General features: G+C 45.5%; 1 protein-coding gene across 1 annotated transcript in view; it reads right to left on the bottom strand.

Annotated features, from left to right (window-relative positions):
• Positions 1-1,010: 1,010 nt before the first annotated feature.
• The window catches only part of Camta1 (calmodulin binding transcription activator 1), an 828,009-nt gene continuing 807,421 nt past the window's right edge, over positions 1,011-21,598 (bottom strand). The window contains 7 exon segments of the mRNA XM_032890958.1: positions 1,011-4,372; positions 13,475-13,505; positions 16,183-16,257; positions 17,256-17,449; positions 18,731-18,751; positions 19,978-20,049; positions 20,960-21,206. Coding sequence (XP_032746849.1) covers positions 4,340-4,372; positions 13,475-13,505; positions 16,183-16,257; positions 17,256-17,449; positions 18,731-18,751; positions 19,978-20,049; positions 20,960-21,206 — 673 coding nt within the window. The 3' untranslated portion in view covers positions 1,011-4,339.

The raw sequence follows: 21,598 nt of genomic DNA, 5'->3' as shown, positions 1-21,598 counted from the left end.
TTTGCCATTGCACGGCTAATACAATTCCTGAAGGGAGCCTTGGACTTTGAGAACTGTAAGTTTCTTCATTTCTGTAATTCCCTGGTCCTAGCAGAGAAGAGATACTCAACTTTTGTTCAAAGTGGGTGAGTAGCATACGTCGCAAAGAATCCAAACAGTCTCTTTAAACAGACTAAATAAGTTCAGTTGGTGGATTCATTAAGTAAAATACACCTAAGGTATTTTCCACTTCAGCGTGGTGAACTCGCAAAGGTGAGTATTGCAATAAAGCACGCTACTTCAGTGGGTACTGGGTTGAGTAGTAGATATAAAAAAACATTCTAGGTAGCAGCACAGATCAACTGGAGAGTGTGGGACTGGGCTTAAATAGTGAACAGGAACTGCAGTGGGCTCCCGGTGGGAGGTTCAGAATGTGAAACTGGCACTAATTCTGAGGTAGATCAGAAGTGAAGTACTCCCAGAAAGATAGCAGAACTCTGCAGCGAAGAGGACTGGAACAGTGACGGAAAAAAATACCTGCAGGGAAGCCTTTGTGAGGTAAGCTGGAAAGGGTCTTTAAAAAAAAAAACAAACCTACCTAGTAGAGCTGAAGAGTAGCTTAGTTGGCAGGGTGCTAGTCTTAACATCCAGTCCTGGGTCTGATCCCCTGGAACCAGATAAGACCCAGCCTGTCGGCACACCCGTAATCTCAACAGAAGCTTTAGGTAAACAGTTAAGAGGTTCAAGGTCATCCTTAAACGTAAGCGTTGGGACTTCTTGGGTTCTCTGAGCTACATGAGAAGGGTTAATGTAAAATCGAGATCCTTATCTTCCAAGCAACCGCATTTAAGAAGAATCGAGGCACTGAGGAACCAGGCAGGGTAGGCAAGTGCTTTGGGAAAGTGGCTCTAAGTGAAACGCTGGGTGGGAGGACACTGTGTGTGGGAGGTGAAAAAAAAAAAAAAAAAAAAAACAACTTCCCACCCACAACACCTTGGGTTTTAGGTCAGGTTAAAGCAAAACGCGGATGATATGGGGAAATTTTCTTCATTTTTAATTTACAGCAGGAAGAATAGAAAGCATTCAGAAAACATTTTCCATATTTTTAAGGGCAATTCAAAACATTTTGCATGGTTTCCAGCAGCTGAGTTCTTCAACAGATCCATTGACTCCATGATGCTTTACATGCACAATTAACAAAAATAAAACTTACAAAAAAAAGAAGACATCTAGACTAGTTTTACATGCAAGTCTCAGGGACCCCCCGTTGGGCGCCAACTACTGTGTGGAACTGCCGTAAGCGACCGTGCAGCCAGAAAGGGGTTCGTCTTAATGTCTTTATTTCATTCACACAGTACAGCTGATTTTTGAATGGGTAATAAGGATAGCAATTAAATCTTCAGGAGACAGAATAAGATTAGCTATTAATTTTTATCATGAAATCCTACTCCTGGCACTTGGGAATTCAGATTATCCAAGAAAGCTGCGCCTACCTATCACCTTATATTCAAAATTAAAAGAGTCACAATCAAAGAAGGTGGTCAGAAATGCTTTGTGTCAGTGGAAGTACGCTTCGACTTCACCTAGAATTCACAGTCGCACTGGTAGGTTTTGACCCTACTTCTATCCCCTCCCTAAGAACTATTTCTATGTAAGTCTCTATCTTCCAGAGTTTTCCAACTCATTCAGTTAATAATGTGGCATGTGAAACATTTAGGAAAAATAAATGTGAGGGTTTGAAGCAAATCCACCTAGGTCACCGCTCTGGTCAAACGATCATTCATCTGAACCATAAGCAATGGAGTGAATGTATCCAAATCCATGACTGAGATAGGATGTTCTGAAAGAGCTGGCTTTATGTTCTACTCCCTGTTATGAATACAATTGTTTATGTAAATCACTCAGTGTCCTCAGACAGGTCAAATTGTGTAAAATAATGGGTATGTCCAGGGTGGGGGGGTAGGGGGGGTCGAGGATTGCAACAGCTGCAACATAACCCACACATGTAAAACCAAAATTGGGTCAGGTCAGCTTACAAATGTACAGGTGGCTCCTAGCTGTGGGGCTGTCGCTGTTCCAAGCTGATCACAAGCAGAAAGACATGTACTGTACAGTAATTTGAGGTTGGCAGTGAAAGGAAGTAATTAAAAAACAAGTACAATTATAGAAAAGGCACCGAGAGCACTGACCCCAGTTTTATTTATTTATTTATTTTTACCACAATCCTTTTGTTTCTACCTCCCTTCTGAAGACACCAGCTTAAAGCTCATTTGTGAATATTTTTAGGCTTCACAACAAGCCTTGAGTTTTAACTCACGGTTGGCAGCCAGACCATGTTGGTTTTTTGTTTTTTGTTTTTCTAGAAGAAAAAAATCTCATACCAACCATTTCTCACACTTAACCTGGGAATTTTAAACTGGCAATTAGCAAATGCAAAATTGGTTCTCTCCGTTTGACATAGGTTAGCTTTGAAAGCATCGGAATTCTTTGGCTCCTCATTACCTGGAAAGTACTGTACCGTGGCACCCTTCCTTCAACACCAATCTCCACCGTGTTTCACTTTTATTTTGTCTTACGAGCAACTTTTATTCTTTTTTATTTATTTTCCAGCAGGAGATATGAAAACGTGTCATTTTTCTCATTTTCTAATTTTTTTTTTTTTTGATAAACGTTGATCGTCCTAATGTTCTTTGTTGGTGTGAGTGGATGGTGTTAAGGTCTCTAAGGATTCATCTTATGATTATCTATTTTGCAAAAGTAACTTAATTTTCGTAAGCAATATCAGCATTCACATTACTTGGCACCTTTGGCAAAAAAATTATTTTTTAAATAAAATAAAATAAACTCCTGATAGCCAAAATTAAATGTAAACATATCCTTTTTTTTTTTTTTAAAGTAATGCTACTCTGCCTCTTTTCCTAAGTCTAAATACAGTAGCTCTTTTTTATTTTTATTTTTTTTTTTGCAGGTCATGCTTTTGCAAAATGTTCTTCTACAGAACATTTAAAATAAAGTACTCTTATAGTGAAATAAAGTTTTTTTTTTTGTTTCATTGTACAGACCATAGCCACTAATGCTTTGCTTTTTTTTTCTTTTTCTGGATTTCATGCACATCTTTGTTTTAATATATACAATATATACAAACAATACATCCACATTGTTCTCGCTCATTCGGAGAAAACTATACAAATAATTTCATCTTGCCATGTTATTGACCTCTGTGAATAAAATATTTAGCAATTAATATAACCCCTTTCAAATATTCTCTCGCTTTCTTTTTTTTTTTTTCATTTCTACCTTTTTGTATGTACACAGAAACCACTCCGCTTGGATGAGATAAGAGCCAAAACATGGAATTTACTGGCCAGAATGCAGCACCACACTGGTCGTTTAGGTGGCGAATGTCCAGGCAAGGTTTATGACCCCTTGGAATTACTACGGTTTCCAAGGTTACTAAAAAAAGGCTACATGCGTTACCAAGTCTTAAGTAATCCTCACTGCAAGAGAGTGGGGCAGACAAACTAAAGTGCTGACCATGAAAAGGGACGGGGTGGTCACTATCCTTGCAGGTTCCTGGGAGGTGGTGGTTGGGGGGCAAGAAAATGAATTTAAGTTACGTATGTTATTTCTCATTACTTCCCGTGCATTACCCGTTTGCCACACACACCCACCCCTCTGCAAATTTTCACAAGACATTAAAAACCTGCAGATTTCAAAAGTTGCATTAAGTGTGCTGTAGAGATTCAAACGGACGGACGGACAAACCAACGGACGGACGACGGAAAGGAAAACAAAACAGAACGGAAACTCAAAAGTGAACAGTGAAGATGAGGACAGGCGGACTGGCACGACTCGGGTGATCTAAGCCCTCCACTGAGAACCAAGGATTCAGCTTCTTGGAAGTCACCGCAGGTGCAGGCGCAGCGCTCCTCGTGTGGCTGACGTCGCCCCGCCTGTTCTTATCTATATTTTTGGTATAAATATTTGTACAGTTCCACACGATGTTTGAATACAGCCCTAATGACAAGGAAAGCAGCTTCCTCCTAAGATGAAGCCCTTCCAGTTCCTCCTGGTGTCTTGTTTTTTTTCCTGTGATCCAACAGAAGATTGAGTTCCAAGATGTCTTGCTGATCAAATTAAAAGTTGTCCATGAGAGTGCAAATGTAATGACCAAACGTTCTCGTTAAAATCCTGCAGCTGACTCCCCAGAACTGCAGAGGGATTGTGTGTGTGTGTGTGTGTGTGTGTGTGTGTGTGTGTGTGCGCACGAGCGTGTGTGTTGTTGCATGTCTCTGCTAAAAACAGAAATGGAAAGTCTGAGAAGCAATGTCACATTGCTAAGGGATGCTGCTGTGTGTCTTCAAGTTCCTTGGCCTTTTTCAATTCTTTCACTCTGGAAGAGAAACAGAACACAACACCAGGTGATAACTACGGAGTGGAACTGTGACCAGATCAAGGAGAGGGGCTGTTGCCCCCGAAATGAGACGCCCAGACAAGCCCCTTCTGAAAACTGACAACAAGAAAACTTGTGAAATTGTTGGGAGGATCTTCAAAGAGGAAGATGTGACCCTACGTAAAAACATGTAACATTTCACAAAGGGTGCTCCAGAGGACAGCAATGCTATTTGCTCTGTTGTTCTGAATCAAGGGTGACACTCCTGGCTTGGAGACATTTCATTACTTGAGGAGCTTCTTCCTGTCTGATGGGCTGCTATGAATGCCCCAAAATTCCATGTGATGTCAAGTAGGGAATCAGCACACAATTTATAGACCAAGGGACTGAATCATTATTTCATTCATAGACGCCAGGCTGCTAGCTAGCTGCCTTAAACCTGACCTGACAACCTGCACCGAGCTCCTTCCCCCACTCTGCTATTTCACTGGGTCTTGGCTCTTCACAATTCTTGGTTCCCTCCAGTTTCGAACTGTAACTTTGAAGCTCACATTCCTTCTCAGAGCTCCCAAACGGGCAGCATTAGGATCAATGCCAGACAGGGACTTTGTTTTGCTAATCAGAAATACTAAACATTTAAGTGAGACTGCTCAAAGACTGCTGTGGTGAGCTCACACCGTGGAGAGCTTTATAAATTGCTGCTCCAACTTCCCATTTTTTAAATGCAAGACTCTGCCTTAAAAAAAAATGGTACCTGATGAGATGAGGTGCCGGGAAAGTGTAGGATCTGAGGCTATCGCTCTGCATGAATGATGGCAAGTGTATTAATGGCAGAATGGTCAAGTACAGGGGCAGTGCTCGCTGGCTGAGTCAGCCAGTCTCCAAGTGCCACCTGCCACAGAGTGACATGCTCCCCAGAAGTTGGCACCAAAGGACGGTTCAGTCAGACAGAAGCAGGAGTAGCAGAGGGCGTTCCTACACTGCCCCAGTGACAGAACAAGGGAATGTTTGATTGGGAGTGGGCTTACTCGGACATCAGTCAACTATGGCCTCTGTTTAAGGTCTCTCCTAGTGGTTTAAGATGTGCTGGTCCATTAAAAGTTATTCAAGATGAGTGCTAGTATTTTCTAAATATATTCAATAAAACTCAGGTAAATAGGAATTTGGGCAGGGGCACCAAACTATTGGTGGATCACACAGGTTGGCAATGAATGGAAGGAAACATATTCTGAGCAATTTAAGAACTTTTAGATTTATAACCTTCAAACGAAATCATTTCTTAGGAGTGTGAAAGCTGTTGTGATGTCTTCAGAGAAAGATGATTATATCCTTCGAAAGAAAACCTTTTTATCCTTTATATTAAATTGCTGAAAACCTGCTTATCTAATTTACTTCATTCACCCAGACCAGCTTAGCACAGCCTATTTACAAACGGCAGTGCATCTCCTGAACTGTCCTTCCTTTCTCTCAAGAAGACCTATTCATTTATTATATATAAGTACACTGTAGTTGTCTTCTGACACACCAGAAGAGGGCATCAGATCCCGTTTCAGATGGTTGTGAGCCACCATGTGGTTGCTGGGATTGTTCAGGACCTCTAGAAGAGAAATCAGTGCTACAGTCAGTGCGATTAACCACTGAGCCATCTCTCCAGCCCTGACCTGTCCTTTCTGAAAGCTACATTTAATGTGTTTGCTGTTGTTAATGTTCTTTGTTGGCGATAGGGTTTTTCTGTGTAGCACTGGCTGGTACTCATTCTGTAGACGGGGCTGGCCCTGAGACTCAGAGATCCACCTGAGTGCTGAAATCAAAGGTGGGCTCCACCACTGCCTGGCTTAATCTATGCATTTAATGGTTCAGCATACCATAGCGAATTAGGTCCTAGGGTGTGGCACCACGTTGCTGTGTAGAATAGTACAGGATTATAGGCCCCTACTTTTGGACATGCATACTTGGTAAATGGCTTCTTAAAAACTGAAACATGCTGTAGATCTCTGTTTAATTCTTAGACATGCAGCATCTAGACTAACATCCCTTTCGGCCGGAAGAATGCAAGGCATGCATGGGTGCCAACCTCAGTTCCAGACATGCAGTGTCTGTGCTCACACAGACCCATCTGCCAAAGTCCTGCGAGATGTGCATGCTACATCAAATGCCACGTTTTGCTTGTGCGTTGGCACAGAACTCACAGCATCTCTACTGAGACCTCTAGAGTTTCAAGATGTCTGAACTCAGAATCTGGTGGCATCACCACAGACACAGGCCCTCGCCTCTCTAGAGCCATCAGAAGAGCTTTGCACGCATTAAGTTTATCACTGAGGTGAAACAAAAAGGGGACTGGAATGTTTTCGGCAACTTCATACCGAAGGATCTGTAACCAGCTGGCCAGGATGGGCAGACGTTAACCCTATACATCTAGCTAAACTGGTCTCAAGGATGGGCTTTTACAGACACCCCCTGCCTCTACCATTTACTTCTTTCAGAACTAGTTAAAATGTCAACTGAGTTTTCACAAGGTTTAGGTTGCCACATAACGAGTGCTGAATTAGTTATGAGTTAGTGATGTCATCACAGATAGATTAGGGAGAGAGTTGTGTGTCCACGCACACACACACACACACACACGCACACACATACACACACGAAATCTACATAGAAAAATGAGAACATTCCAATTTTCAGGTACATTAATTTCATCACTGAGTTACAGCACTATACCGGAATTTTGTGTGTGTGTGTGTGTGTGTGTGTGTGTGTGTGTGTGTGTGTGTGTGTGACATCGGAGGAGCGAGACGCCATAGAACTTTTCTTTAAATGGAAGTCTGTTAAGGGATGAACTAGGGCAAAGGGCGTGGGGGAGAAAAGGCTAATCATATTACAGTACCGTTAAAGGTTACTAAGTTCTTTTAACTAAAATACAGCCGCAGTCTTTAATTTGTAAATCCAGACTGCAAGATTCGTAGGGAGTAAGCAACCTGCCTCAACTTGTGCATCCAATAAATATCAGAGTAGTGGCTTGAACCAGGTCTGACTTCAAAGCCCCTCTGTTCCATTCCACTGCCTCTAACAGTTTTGTTACTTTTTTTTTTTTTTTAAAATTCCTACTATATTGTTTTCTCCCAAAGACTTTAATAAGAAGGATAAATCTGGACCATACTTTCAATGAAACTAATAATGATTCTGTTTTCTCCATTCTAAGACACCATCGTCCGTGAGGTACTGTGTTGAATTTAATTACAGTGTCATGGGGGAAACACTCTCATACAGAAGTGTACTGGCCTAATGCTGTCCTGGAACCCTGAAACACACATAAAGAATGTGTCCGTAATCTAAGAAGACAGCCTGCAGTGTAAGACAGACACACCCTGTTGACAACAAACCACTGAGACAGCGGGAAACAGACCTGCGCTGTCAGTCCTGGTGAAATCACCAATAGGGCTTCACCGTACTTAAAGAGAAAATGGGGGTGGAATAGGTGTCCCTATTCCCTTTAAATCAAACACAAGGTGGATTAAATTAAGCATTCAAACTACATAGCCTTCAAAAAATTCCATGTCTACAAGTTGATTTGGGACAGTACCAGAACTGCTAGAATTTTCAATAAACTCCAAGAAAGTTATTTCAAATGAATATTTCAAACATCTTTTAAAGAGTGACTTTGCCTTATCTTTCTTGGACAGAATCATTAAAAGGCATATTGAAAACACGTCTTTATCAACAAGAAAGCTGTGTTAAGTTTAACCATTACCTCTGCGTCTTTCGCCTTGCTCCCTGTTCTCCGTGAACTACAGTGGATACGTGCTTCTCTATTAACTACCACGCCTGATTGGCACCCTTTAAGAGGTTCCTTTGATGTTTTTATTTTAGTGTGTGGATGTGGATGTGTGTATGCGCAGCCCCACATGGAGGCCTGAGGGCAGCTTTCAGGAATCCACTTTCTTCCCCTATCATAGCTTCTGAGGATCGAACTGTGAGCACAGCCAACACTTACACCCACGGGGCCATCGCATGGGTCCTAAAAGGTTCCTAAGGTATTTTCCTCTGTATCTGTTACAACTTCACATCATAAATGTGTTTACATGACAGAAACTAAAAAAAGTTAGTGGGAAAAATTATTCACTTCTGTTTTACTCAACCCAAAATCAACTACCTGGATTATTTTGCTTGGTTATCTCCTGTGTTCAGTACATGAACCTGGTAAACACAGACCTCCGCTTCTGAAACTGGATCCCTATTTGAGAATGCAGTACCTGTGGTTACTACCTATGCAATTTAGAGCACAGGTACCCAGCCAGCCTTGTTAGGCTCACAGCAGCTACAGATTGCCGAAGTTTGGGTTTTCTTAAGGAATTACAAAGGTGAGGCCCACACAGGACTAAGAAACTTAAAATGCCCAGATTACCTACCTACCCTGTCTCTCCCTCCTTCTCTCTCTCTATCATCAATCAATCAATGGATTGTACTTGTTTCTGAATCCCATTACACAGAATAGTCTTTGCGTGAGCTAGGATAGACAAATACAGAACAGAAGCTATAGTTTTTATATGCCCCAGGTACTGCTTCCTCTAAGGAGAGCTATGAGGAGCACATTTCTATCTACTTCTATTTGTGCGTCTGTGTCTGTGTTGGGGGCACATGCACGAGAGCGTAGGTGTGCTTTCCTGGAGTCAGAGCTACATGAGGATGCTGAGAACCAAACTTCAATCTTCTGAAAGAACCGAAAGTGTTCTTAACCACCAAGACATCCCAGCAGCGCGAGGACCACATTTCTGACAAGTCTCTTATCAGTAATTTGGGAGGTACCTGACTAGTCTGGAGGTACAGGAATCAGGGCAGCAAGCCTTTGAATCGTGACCATTCGAATCACCAGACGATCCTGAGATCCAACCCCCCCCACCCCCACCCCCAAGCATTCAGGCTGCAAATAACTCCCACTCTGAGATAACGGTGTCAGTCTCAACCAAAACCGAAAAGAAAGCTGCATCAAATGGCCTGGAGTGATAGATAAGCAGCAGCCCTGAAAGCCAGCGGAAGCTCACAGGGTTGATTGACTCCATCAGATGTCCAATGAGAACACATGAATAAATGAGAGGCCTGCTGCAGAGACTCTAGCGAACAATGGTTTCATGGGGGAAAGCGTCAGGCAAAGCCGTTTCATTACACCTACTGGGTGACGCTCAGCCAGAGAGATGCTTCATGAGTCAGTGGCTTTTAGCAGGCAGAGCCTCGCAGTGCTGGCCATCAAAAAAAACCACAGGGCAGCCTGATGCTGCTTTCCAGTTAGTTACCTGTTGCTCTCAGGGCTGCAACAGCTTGTGGGAAATTTAGGAAAAGAGAGATCTTGCCATATTCCAGAAATTTCATTGGGATTGCAAAACAAAAAAAGACAGAGAGGCCCAATAAGAACGACAGAGAGCATGTTGTCTGCAATTTAACACACACCACTGTGTTCCAAAAATATTCATTTCCTAAAAGAGGCAAGTGAGACACAATTACTTAGAGATTCGGACCCATCCTCCATGACATGTTCCACATCCACTTCTAACTCCTTGGATAACACGGGGCCACTTGGAATCTCAACCTCGTGCCACATTTAACTGAAGATGTGGCTAACACATCTGTTGGCCCCTTGAGGACGGCTCAGCTTTCTGTAACACTACTCTTTCAGGCAGGGGGAAGGGGGTCAGAGAACGATCCCTTGGATAAAAGTGTACTGCAAAACTAGTGCCAATGTGTCACCCCCCAGAACCTGGTGACAACCTGCTCCAGGCTGTTCACAGGGCTGCCTTGGAAGGTGAAGCTGCTTGGCTGAGGTAACCACTCACCAAAATGCTTGGTTGCTTCTCAATAAAGTGAAGGGTTGGAAGACCCAGTTCTCAAACGCCTGTGGTTTGAACGCTTGAGACTGAACATGCTACCTCTTCTTCCTCTAACGAAGATTCTTTCATTTTGGCAGAAGAGCCCACCCGCCTTTATTAAACCTGAGCAGTAAGTCAGTGATTTCTAAAAACGGAATATTTAAAGACCAAGGCTAAACCTAAGGACCCTCTGCTGACTGTGTGCTTCCTGATCCCTCCCTGTTACCTTGTACAGGAGACACCTGTTTAGGATATATGGAGAAGGGCCTCCCTCATTTATGAGGGGGCACAAAAGGACTGTCCTTAAGACATGGGGGGGGGACCATTTAGTATCCGGAAAGGGGCACAGCTTTGCGTCTGGCGTTCATTTTCAGCCAATTGTGTCTCAATACCTCGAGGCCAAGTTGTCGTGTGACTTAGTGACTCGCTAGTTCCTTAATGTGTATCTAAGTGGCTCTGCTGTGAAATGGGGACACACCACATGGGGCACACCAGTTGTCCATGCAGAAGGCAGTGCTTCCCTTATACAACCTTTGGGAAATCCTTAAACCTTAAAAACCATACACTAACCATGTGAATGAAAGTAAATAATAATTCTTTTAAATACTGCAGAATATTCTCCCCTTACAGTAAAACTGTGTCTGGAAAGGAAGGAAGAAAAAAAAAAGAAGGAAGAAAGAAAGGAACAAAGAAGGAAGAAAAGGAAGGAAGAAAAAAAGGAAGGAAGAAGGAAGGAAGGAAGGAAGGAAGGAAGGAAGGAAGGAAGGAACCAAAGCTCCAAACCACACACTTATCAGAAATTGGTAACTCCATTTTCAATTGGATAAATCAGGAGTTAAGCCTCGGTGAAAGGCAGGAAACAAACGAGCTGCACTCTGGATACAAATGAGTGTGTGTTGGTCCTTTCCCAGCCTTCCACAGAGAGGCTGAAAATGAAAAGACACAGTTGGTAACTTCGGGTTGCCCTGCAGCTGGGATACTCTGCACCCAGGATGTGCTATGGAGTCCTAAATCTGCTGACGGCCAGCGGCGCCTACCTTTGTGGAGGTCCTTCTGCTGTGGGCCCAGGGCTCTGGCCAACAGCCTTTCCACACCGCACCGCAAAATGTAACTGTATGTTTTCAATTACTTTTTTTTTTTTTTTTTTTTTAAAGATTTATTCATTTATTATATATAAGTACACTGTAGCTGTCTTCAGATACACCAGAAGAGGGCATCGGATCTCTTTACAGATGGTTGTGAGGCACCATGTGGTTGCTGGGAATTGAACTCATGACCTCTGGAAGAGCAGACAGTGCTCTTAACCGCTGAGCCATCTCTCCAGCCCTTTCAATTACTTTTCAACATGTAAACCTCTAACTGGTTTGCTGTACTTTATACAAAAATAAGCACGTTATTCTCTTGGACACACCGTCTCAGGACTATATACCCGAGAGAATGCTCGGCTCCCAAGGAGAAGTTCAACTTGGGGGATTACCAAGGGGAGGTGCCACTGCAGGTCCTTGAGGAAGAGAGAGGGAGAGGAGATCTTATTGGCAACTGTACAAAGCCATAGAAAAGCCATTCCTCAGTAAGGAACTGGATCACTGGTCCCATCCCAGAAGGAACCTGAAACCCTCCTGGCTCCTCTCTCTCAAGCTCCCTGCTGACCGCGTGAGGCATGAGGGATGTTATGAGATTCCAGCTTCCCATGCATGAGTGGGAGTCTCCAGAGTTCATGGCAGAATGCAGCAGGCACTAGAGAAATTAAAGTAGGGACTCTGGCTTGCACTCAAATAGCCCTTAGAAAATGAGCTCTTGGCGATGATCGTTAATCGACATACCGGAAACTAACAAGCTTCAAAAGTGCTTAAGCAACCACTTCCAACGTCAGTTCCCTCCAGCAGGCTCTTCAAACTGCATTTAGCATGCAAGACACTACCACTGAGGTAAACCGAGTGCTAGGGCATGCACCTGTCCCCTGGAGGGCTTGTTGTTGTTTCTAGTGGGAGAGACGGAACCTCCTCTCATCCTCTCCTCTACTTCAAGCAGACGTGTCTGACAGGCTCTACCACATGGGGCCGTGTAACGCTAGGAAGAGCGGGAACCGTTAGGTTACCAGCATCGCTGTGTTTCTGGTTTTAGTTCCAAGTTTTCTCTTCAGTAACTGTTCATGGTTAATTTGTTTTATTCCTGGATTTAAAGTAGTCGCAGCTGTTCTACGCCTAAGTCATTACTCAGGAAAAAACTGTAAAAACTCATCCTTGTACCATCAAGTTGGCATGGCAGCAGCCTATACAGGCTGACAGGTTGCTATGCGAATTAATTTCCTCTTGAAAAGTTAACAAAGTTAATCCGAATTCCAGCCCAATGTTGCTGAGTTCTCGTCCTAGATTTTGAAAAGTTTTCTGATACTTTCTTTCCCTGTCACTTCCCGTGTGTCTCCCGCACATGTGTGTGTGCAGTGTGCACCTAACAGACTGGACTCCTCTGTTCCAACGTGGGAACCCTGGCAGTGTTTACTGACTGTCTAGTTGAGGCAGCGTCTGCAGAATACAAATGCGTTTGGAACAGCGACTTCCAACTGCAACGTGGACTCTCTAGGCTCAAGGAACCTCACACGTTTTTATTAAGAATTACAGGTCGGTGCTGCACATTCGGCATGCCTTCTGCTGTGTACTCAATGTCCTAGGAAGGTTCTGCAGGGCAGCCTTGTATCCTGACTTACCTCACACCACAAGGATAGAGAGGTTTAGGAACTGACACTCTGGGTGGGGGTGACAGGGAAGTAGATCTATAAAGGACTTTTCCCCCCACCCTAGCACTTCCTAATAAGGTTTTTTTGTTTTGTTTTGTTTTGTTTTGCCTAAGAAATTTTGACCAGTTTTCAGGAAATCTGATGAGGCAAAGTACTGCAGTTACAAGACCACTTGCTGAATGTTTTCCTGTAACGCTGCCTCCCGTCAGCAGAAAGGCCTGTGTGGAAGGCGCTCCGCCTGGCCTGAGCATGCTGGGCGGTGGTCTCAGAAGGTCCCTCCCTCACTTCCTCATGCATGTGCACGTAGACTGTAAGTGGGCTGCTCTCCTGTTGCATAAACAGCAGGGTTAGTACTCAGGGTTAGTTTTTATTTTGTCTTATTTTTCATTCAGAATGGATGTGAAACTTACTGGCATACCTACGCTGCAGCCCCATGCAAGCAAGCAAAAAGCAAAATATTGAAAATGGAAGATAAGGAGAAACTGGCTAGCAGGCAGCTAAACTCACCCTTTTGTACAGCCTATGGTCCACCAGGGGGCTTTAGACAGTAAAACAACACCAGAGAGCTATTAGCATGTGAGGGTCACCGCAGAAATCTTATCAATAGCTTTATTAGCATGTGAGGGTCCCGGCAGAAATCTTATCAATAAATAGCTTTATGTCGCCCAAACACTAGCAGGTAGATGGTTTTCTCTTGTGGGGAAGGCCGAGAAGGGTGGTGACAGGAACGGGTACCAGCAGGAAGAAAACCCATCAACTTTTAAAAAAAATCTGTTGCGATCACATGACTTAGAAATGGGTCCTGCAGGCTTCTCGGGCCACTGTCTACCTACCTTGTTGAGAGGGTGTCACGAGGTTTCCTACTTAACACAGACTGTAATAATTCTAAGAGACAAGAAACAGGACAGTTCCACTTATGAAAGTAACACTAAGTAAAACAAAATGGGGGCCTACATATCTGAGGGAAAACACAAGTTTAAAATAATCCCCAGGTGAGAGATCCAGGACTTCATCAGGCTCCTTATCGAAATATGTTAGACAGACAGACAGACAGACAGACACCGTAAGTGAGCAACCCACACGGCGCAGCCAGCACGCGAAGGCTCCTGCTGTCCGCTTGTGCATTTTTTCCCCTACCATCTGAACTGTGAGAGAGCAATAGTCTTTATTTTGCTGCAAATGGTGGGCAGAAAGAGCCCCAGACCTGATGCTCTCCTTCCCAGCAGACCTTGCCAGCTTCCCTGAGGACGGGCTGGTTAAAATATGAACTCAGGACAGGTGAGATCTTCCGCAAATTCCTCAGCTGGTTTAAAGTTAAGAGCGGGATTCCTCTGCCCAGCCTACTTTAGCAAGAAGTCTTTTATACAATTGTATTTTAAGTATCTTACCCTTTGACCCATTCACTGTAAACAGAACACACCCTCAAAAGAACAAGCCTTGGGAAGCCAGTGAGAAGACTCAGGAAGCTCTGCTTACGCTGCGTTTCTCATAGACGTTTGGACTCGAGAAACAACATGGATCGAGCATAGCACAGTTTAACCCACAGACGTTCCTGTTTATTCGAAGTGGCCTCAAAAGCAATGTTAGGGTCTGGACCACACGAACCAGTACTATGAGATGGAATAACAGCTCCACACCACGGGGGGCTAAGTCCACTACTCTCTGTGCTGCACAGTGTTTTGGGGGCTCTCATTCTGCAGGCAAAACAAAAAGGAGGAGGAACTGGACTCAAGGAGGAAAGTGACCTGGGGGAGTCCAAGGTATTTTACCAACCCAAGAAATTCGGCTATTCTACCAAGGCATAATTGCCTGACCACCAGCTGAAAGGCGTGGCTTAATCACAGAGACAGGAGACTGACCGGCTTTGGGGAGACTCGCAGAATCACCATCATTATGTGAGATTGTACCCTGTAGTTTACTCTCCGTTTCCTGCCAGGACTTCTTCCTGCTTGTATTTCATGTGCTAGCTCTTAGGGTAGGCGGGGTAGGGTGGATGGAGGAAGACCTTGATCCAAGGCACGGAGGAGCAGACAGGGCATGGACCTGCCGTCTTGGGTCCTATCTAGAGAACGCCTAGCACCCTAACACTCACTCTCTAAGGTTTTCTATTATTATTATTATTTTTTTTTGGTTCTTTTTTTCGGAGCTGGGGACCGAACCCAGGGCCTTGCGCTTCCTAGGCAAGCGCTCTACCACTGAGCTAAATCCCCAGCCCCAAGGTTTTCTATTATTGTTGATGTAGAGGCTATTACACATTTCCTTCCACGGTCATGCAGATGTGTGTCTGTGTTAAGTAAGAGTAAGTAGTCCGTCAGGTTCCCAGTTAAACTGTAAGTCTCAAAGGCAAGGTATTTTACAATATTAGCAACGTAGAGAGGGCTTTGAGAGAGCGAGAACCTGACGTGAGGTATCTGAGGAATGAGGGGATGGTTAAACAGGAGAAAGAGCAGACGGCACAGAGCCGGCTCCAGTCTGCAGCTCTCAACTGCACAGCTCCTGATGCTTCAGAAACACAGATGCCCTCTGCGTGCAGCTCCAATGGCCACCGCTTTGGACTCCAGGGTTCATCTATGGAGAGAAAGCAAGCCTCTCCCTCTAGTCCCAGACGTCCAAGTCTTCAGCAAGAAAGCTCACGTTTGAGGAGAAGCTTCTCTAGCAAGGCTCCATGAAAACATGTTATATCCTCAGGGACCAAGTGGCTGTCTTTCCCTCTGTGTTCCCTGCCCTCTCACCTGGGACCAAATCGGGCTGGCTCTCTGTGGTAAACTTAGTGGAAAGGCTACCTTCTACATATCCAGCAGAGGGCGCCAGCCGCTCAGTGAAAATTCCACATGTGAGCACCTACGTGTTTCTCTTCCTTGATTTTCTGTGTGGATGCCTGTTAGCCGCTTAGGGACACACAGCGAAGACCATAATGCAAACTGGCGTAAACGGTAGGTTAAAGAGAAACTTGGACTAAAAGCTAGTCTGAGTAAATTACACTCATGCTCCAAAATCAAAACAAAAAAACATTGGTGGTGGTAGGGGTCTCTGTGGTCAGACACACACCCTCTCAAGTCGCTGCCGCAAGATGCCACTATCTTGTTACAGCCTAGAGTACTTGCCCCATGCTTGCTGGGGGTCACCAGCCTGACCCGGAGCCAGCGACTGGTTAGAAAGTTCGGGCTGTTCTACTATTCCTCCTGAGCACAACGACAGATAAGGACTTGGTGTACCTGTGACGACAGCGGCGCAGAAACCTCATAATTTTTCGAGCAGCTTGGTCCTGCTTTTTGGTCAGCAAACTGCTCCTGGAAAAAAAAAGAAGCCAGAACACTACTGTCACAAGAAAGGTCCCAGAAAGCTTACAGAGAAGACCCCGAATGGATCTGACCTAAGGCCAGAGGTGGCTTCCGGTTAAACGTCCTCACAAAACCAACTGCAGAGCGCGCCCTGCCTCTGCGGAGATCGGCCTGGGGACTCTCCCAAGCCTTTGCTTTGTTTTCTTGACTTTGAGCGCGTCTCGTGCGCTTCAGGCTGGCATCAAATCCGCAGTGTAGCTGAGACGTCTGAACCCCGGATCTCCCTGCCTCTGTCCTCCAGTGCTGGCACCACAAGGTGTGCCCTTCCTCAGCCGGTTTATGTGGTATAGGATATGGGGCCCAGGGCTTGGTACTTGCGAGGCAGGAACCCTGCAGAGGGGGCTGTGGCTCTCGCCCACGTTTCAGGAGACAGTAAGAAGACTAAAAATAAGACGGTCCCTCCATACGCCCTTACAACTTACTGCTTCGTCTAGGGTAAGGTGGGGAGTTGCTTTGTGGGCCAGGTTAGCCTCTAGGGTGTTAGGGTTATAGCTGTGTACCACCTACCCAGGTGTTCCCCAGTATTTTGTGGGAACAGGCCCTCTGGTGCTAGCCAGACTTCTTCAGTCTCAGGGGTTAATTCTGAGCTTGATACTTTCTAGTCTTTTGTCTGTCTTTAATCTTTAGTCTACTACCTTCTAAACTGGGACCACCAAGCCTTAGACCAAAGTTCAGAATGCTGTGGAATGGCTCTTCAAGTACAAACTCTGGTCCTGACAAATGCTGATCTATACAGAAGTTGGCCAATGACATAAAAGTAACACCGTGTGGCAATTAGAGAAAGGACCTCTAAGAGAGACTGACAACATGGCTACTGTCAGACCAAGCCACAGTGCCTAGACTATGCTAGAGAGGAAGGGGCTGCCGTGTCTCAGGCCCCGCACAGGGGCAGGTCTAGATACCGAGCCAGGCAGGGCCTCTATCAAACCCTGCAGGCTGTGACCCACCTGAGCTTTTGCTGCACGATGACCGCTGTCCTGCGGGCTGGCCGTCTCCTGCCGCACTTCTTGTAGCTCCGGTAGAAGTTCTGAATCAGCACTGCAGCGCGCCGGCTCTGCTGAAACCGCTTCTGCTCGTAGTAACTTCGGAATTTGCTCTGGATGAGGATGGCTGCTTGTGTCATCTTTTTGTAAAGTGCATACTGCAGGGGGACACAGAAGGGAAGGGACAGTAACAACAAGGGTCCGAAGTCCTCCGAGCTTAGGAGGTTAAGGGCCCTTCCTTCCTTCCTTCCTACCCTAGTCCCTACTAGGAACTGACCTCAGGATGCCAACAGCAAGCTTCCAGTACTCTTCCAAAATGCAAAGAATCCCCTTCAGGGACGGCCTGTAGGCAACACTGTATCTCCCTCACACAGCAACATAGTTGCCTTTCTTTGAGATCTCCAAAGGCATTTAAAATGTAAAAATGTAAGCTGTGTTTTAAGATGACAATTTACTATCCAATTCAGGAACATTTTAATTCTTATTCTGTCTTGGTTCCACTCACACAAAGAGCTACCTTCCAAACTAATTTGCTCCATGCCACAAGTTTCTGATGGAGTTGCAAGGTCCCAAACACAAGGCTTATCATGAAACGCTGACACTTTTAGGCCATTTCACCCCGCAAGAGAGTAACAACCCTCATCACATTCATACAGTAGGCCTGGGAAGGGACCCTGGGAAGCTGTCAGAAAGCTGTGGGCTACTCAGGAGCCATGTCAGAGGCCCCCCAACAACCTAGTCCTCAACCACAGACCAGAGGATGGGACAGGAGCTGGGCCGGGCTTCTGAGTCAGTCTTGTGACCCTAAGAACACAAAGCTTGCCCACCAGGCCACCCGGGAGTTTCTGACACAGTGAAGAAGTGTGTCACACAAAGCCCTTTGCTTACAGCAACTTACTACTGTTAAGGGACCAACCATTCAGAAGCCTACCCCCATGCCTAACAACATTGCCAAGACCCAAAACCATAACACGAGGAAGGGAAACTGACTTGTCAGGATGTTCAAAAAGCAAATCTGGCCTCACTTGACCTGCTTTAGACTCCTCTCCACCCATCCGAGAGTCCTTTAAGGTAAGAACACCGCAGCTTTCAGAGCTTCTGTGGATCGTGTCATTGTGTCCTGAACACAGTGCATGTTCTATCCCTGGGGCCATGGTGAAGCCCACCACAGAAACTAGGTATTTGCTTAATAGTCACTAAGTCCAAAGTCACTGGCTTTGATGGGCTGCCCTGGCCATAAAAATGTTATAAACGCCCCAAACCACCTCCACTAGAAAAACCACAGGTCCCCAAGGACAGATCTGGTGTGTCTGGGTGGCTTAGCAAAGGAGTGTTTGGTGACTGTGCCATCTCAATGACCCCTCCCTGTGGCTGGTGACAGGCATGACGTTTGTGACTCTGGTGAAATGGTTTGTGAGAGGACTTGGTGGGTTCATTACCTTCAAGGCTATCCATGTCAGCTTGGGGGAGAAACAGAAAATACAAAGTTAATGTTTAGTTTACCGAACATAGGACACAAACCAGAAAGACCCACAACCAGTACAACTCCCAACCAAAGCCGAGAGCAACAAGAAGGCAGCCTGGCTATATTAAGATCTTCCACCTTCCAAAATGTTGCTCTTGACAGTTCTCGACACTTCCAAAGACAATGCCTTCCCTTCCTAGCTGTAGACAACATTCAGTAAGGAGATTTTACTTCCTTTTTTTCGTAAGAAACCAGCCAAATACCTGTTATCATCACAGACCTGAAACCCTGATTCTGCGTAGGACATAATCTAGCGCTAACAGGAAGCCTGCTCACCAATCACAGAGACCAAGGGACCGTGGCGTCAGCGTTTTACACAATAGACCTTCAGTGTCTGGGATCTCGGGACTCAACTGGCCAGAGCCGGAACCCTTGCCTCCCTGCCCTTGATTGAGTTTAAAGGAGAAGTTTGGAAAACAAAACAAAACGGTAACACGTGTTAGAAACCAAAATACTGGGTCGGAGGGAGAGCACAGGACCCCAAATCTCTCAGTAGTTATTAAACAAGCGAGCACGGTACACCCTTTGCATAACAATGTGAGAGTTACTCAAGGTCCAAGAAAATAAGCCCAAGGTTTTCTATCTAAAACCTTTTCCAGACGCGCCTGTTCGTGTAAGAGTGGGTCCAGGTTGGCCTTAAACTTGCTATCCTTCTGTCTTAGTCTCTGAGTGCTGGGACTAGAGGCTTGTGTCACTATTTCCAGCAAAAGGACCGAGGTTTAACAATGAGTCTAAACTGAATGAGGAAGTTTCAGTATTTTATAACGACCTTGATATCTATAAACTCTAACATCTGTTTAACTTTATCTAGCCTGCTTCTTCCTCCGTGAATGGCAATAAAATTGCTTAGAGTGGCTCTGAGGCTACGGTGCTCTGGAAGACTGGCACCCCACCCCCCAGGAGTCCAGCTACCCCACAGGCTGGCAGCAAGGCCTCCATGAGACAGGCCTGCCTGTTATTCTTGCCCCTGTTGGCTAAAGCTCAGAGGCAGGCTGCTGTTCTCTTTCCCTAGGGTTCTTAACTGCAGCAATTCTAGTTAGGTCTTTGCTATCAGGAGTCGGAGGTGGTGCTTTTTAGCCAAACTGCTTAGCGGCATCTTCCTCTGAGCCAGGGCGGCTTGGACAGCCGTCCTTCCCTTCTGAGACACACGGCCAGGTTTACCTGCTTGTACTTCCTGTAACAGCGCTGGATGACGGCTGCAGCCACTTCCTGCTGTTCCCGCAGGGGTCTGCCCTGGAAGGTGAAGCGAGGGAGGTCAGTCAGCTGACCTGAGAACTGTCACCATGCAAACTGTTTAACTCATGCCATATAAACATAAGAATTGTCAACACATGGAGGCTGGAAGGATGGCTCGGTGGTTAAGAGCACTGGCTGCCCTTCAGAGGTCCCGAGTTCAAATCCCAGCAACCACATGGTGGCTCACAACCGTCTGCAACTCCAGTTCCAGGGAATCTGACCCCCTCAAATATATACATATATATATACACATATATATATATATAGACACACACACACACATACATATCAATATATATGTATATATACATATATACATACATACATATACATACACACACACACACACACACACACATATATATATATATATAAATAAATTGTTAACCTACAACAAGTTAAACCCTTTACTCATGTCATGTGCCTGCCCAAGAAATAAAAACCCGGGCTTACTGAACCATGTTGACAACGATCACTATAAATTAAAACAAATGAAATTTCAGCACAAATCTCTCACTGTGTTTGCTCTTAAAAGTCAAACCATATTTGGATGTTAGGACTAAAACCAAGCATTTAAGAGGTAGTTTCAACGAATTAGGTATTGCACTACTGATCATTCAGGCTCTCCTCAGCCTTTCCTAAACAGTCCAACTACTTTCTAACCCCTCCTGACAGTGATGAACTCCATTAGGGACGTGTAGAAGCAAACGATTCCCACCCTGCCTCACCCCTACCCCAAGAAAAGCTTATGTCTAAGATGATGGCTGAGTTCCCAGGGGCTCGGGGCAGCCTAAAGCTCCGGAGAGTCATTATAAAAATAACGCAACGTAACATCTCCCGAGAGGCGTTTTATCAAACCGCAAACCGCAGGCAGAAGGAGCCGGGGCCGCGGACGCCCCTCCTTTACCTTGTACTTCCGGAAGGCCGTCTGGACGAGCCTGGCAGCCTCGTAGAGTTCTCGCTGCTCGTGGTCCGACAGTGTGAGCTGAGCGAGCTCACTCTCCACCTTCTCGCTGGCGGACGCGCTCAGGAACTCCGACCAGTCAGCCGCCGACGGGAGGCTGGGTTTCTCGAAAGCCACCTCGCTGACTGGAGAGCCCGTGGGGCTCAGGCTGGCGTTAGAGGACGGAGTCATGGGCTCAGTGTATGCACTCCTAAGGGGAGAAAGAGAAGACGATTCACAGCCACCTTCCCCATCCATTCACCAGCGCCCCAGTAATTATTGGTAAGACAAGACAGGATCCACCGGAAGCTACCTGGGCCGGCGAGATGCCTCCACTCTGTGGGTGACACCTTGGCTGCACCTTGGGGAAGTTCCTACTAAGCACCCATTACCAGTTTAGCACCCTGTAAAATACTAAGCCCACTAGGGACACTACCTTGCCTCTAGGAAACTTTAGCCAGGATGGGCATATCCTGATGTGGAGAGCATTTTGGGGCCGCCTGCTTCTAGACCCTTGGCGGGAATTTGGCCAGCACAAAAGAAGAGAGTTCAAGGGGGGAACCTGACTTCGGGCCAGGACTCAGGAAACTGGACCTTAGCAGG

The sequence above is a fragment of the Rattus rattus genome, chromosome 1, assembly GCF_011064425.1.
Source record: "Rattus rattus isolate New Zealand chromosome 1, Rrattus_CSIRO_v1, whole genome shotgun sequence".
Taxonomy (NCBI): domain Eukaryota; kingdom Metazoa; phylum Chordata; class Mammalia; order Rodentia; family Muridae; genus Rattus; species Rattus rattus.
This window is presented reverse-complemented; position numbering and strand designations above follow the sequence as displayed.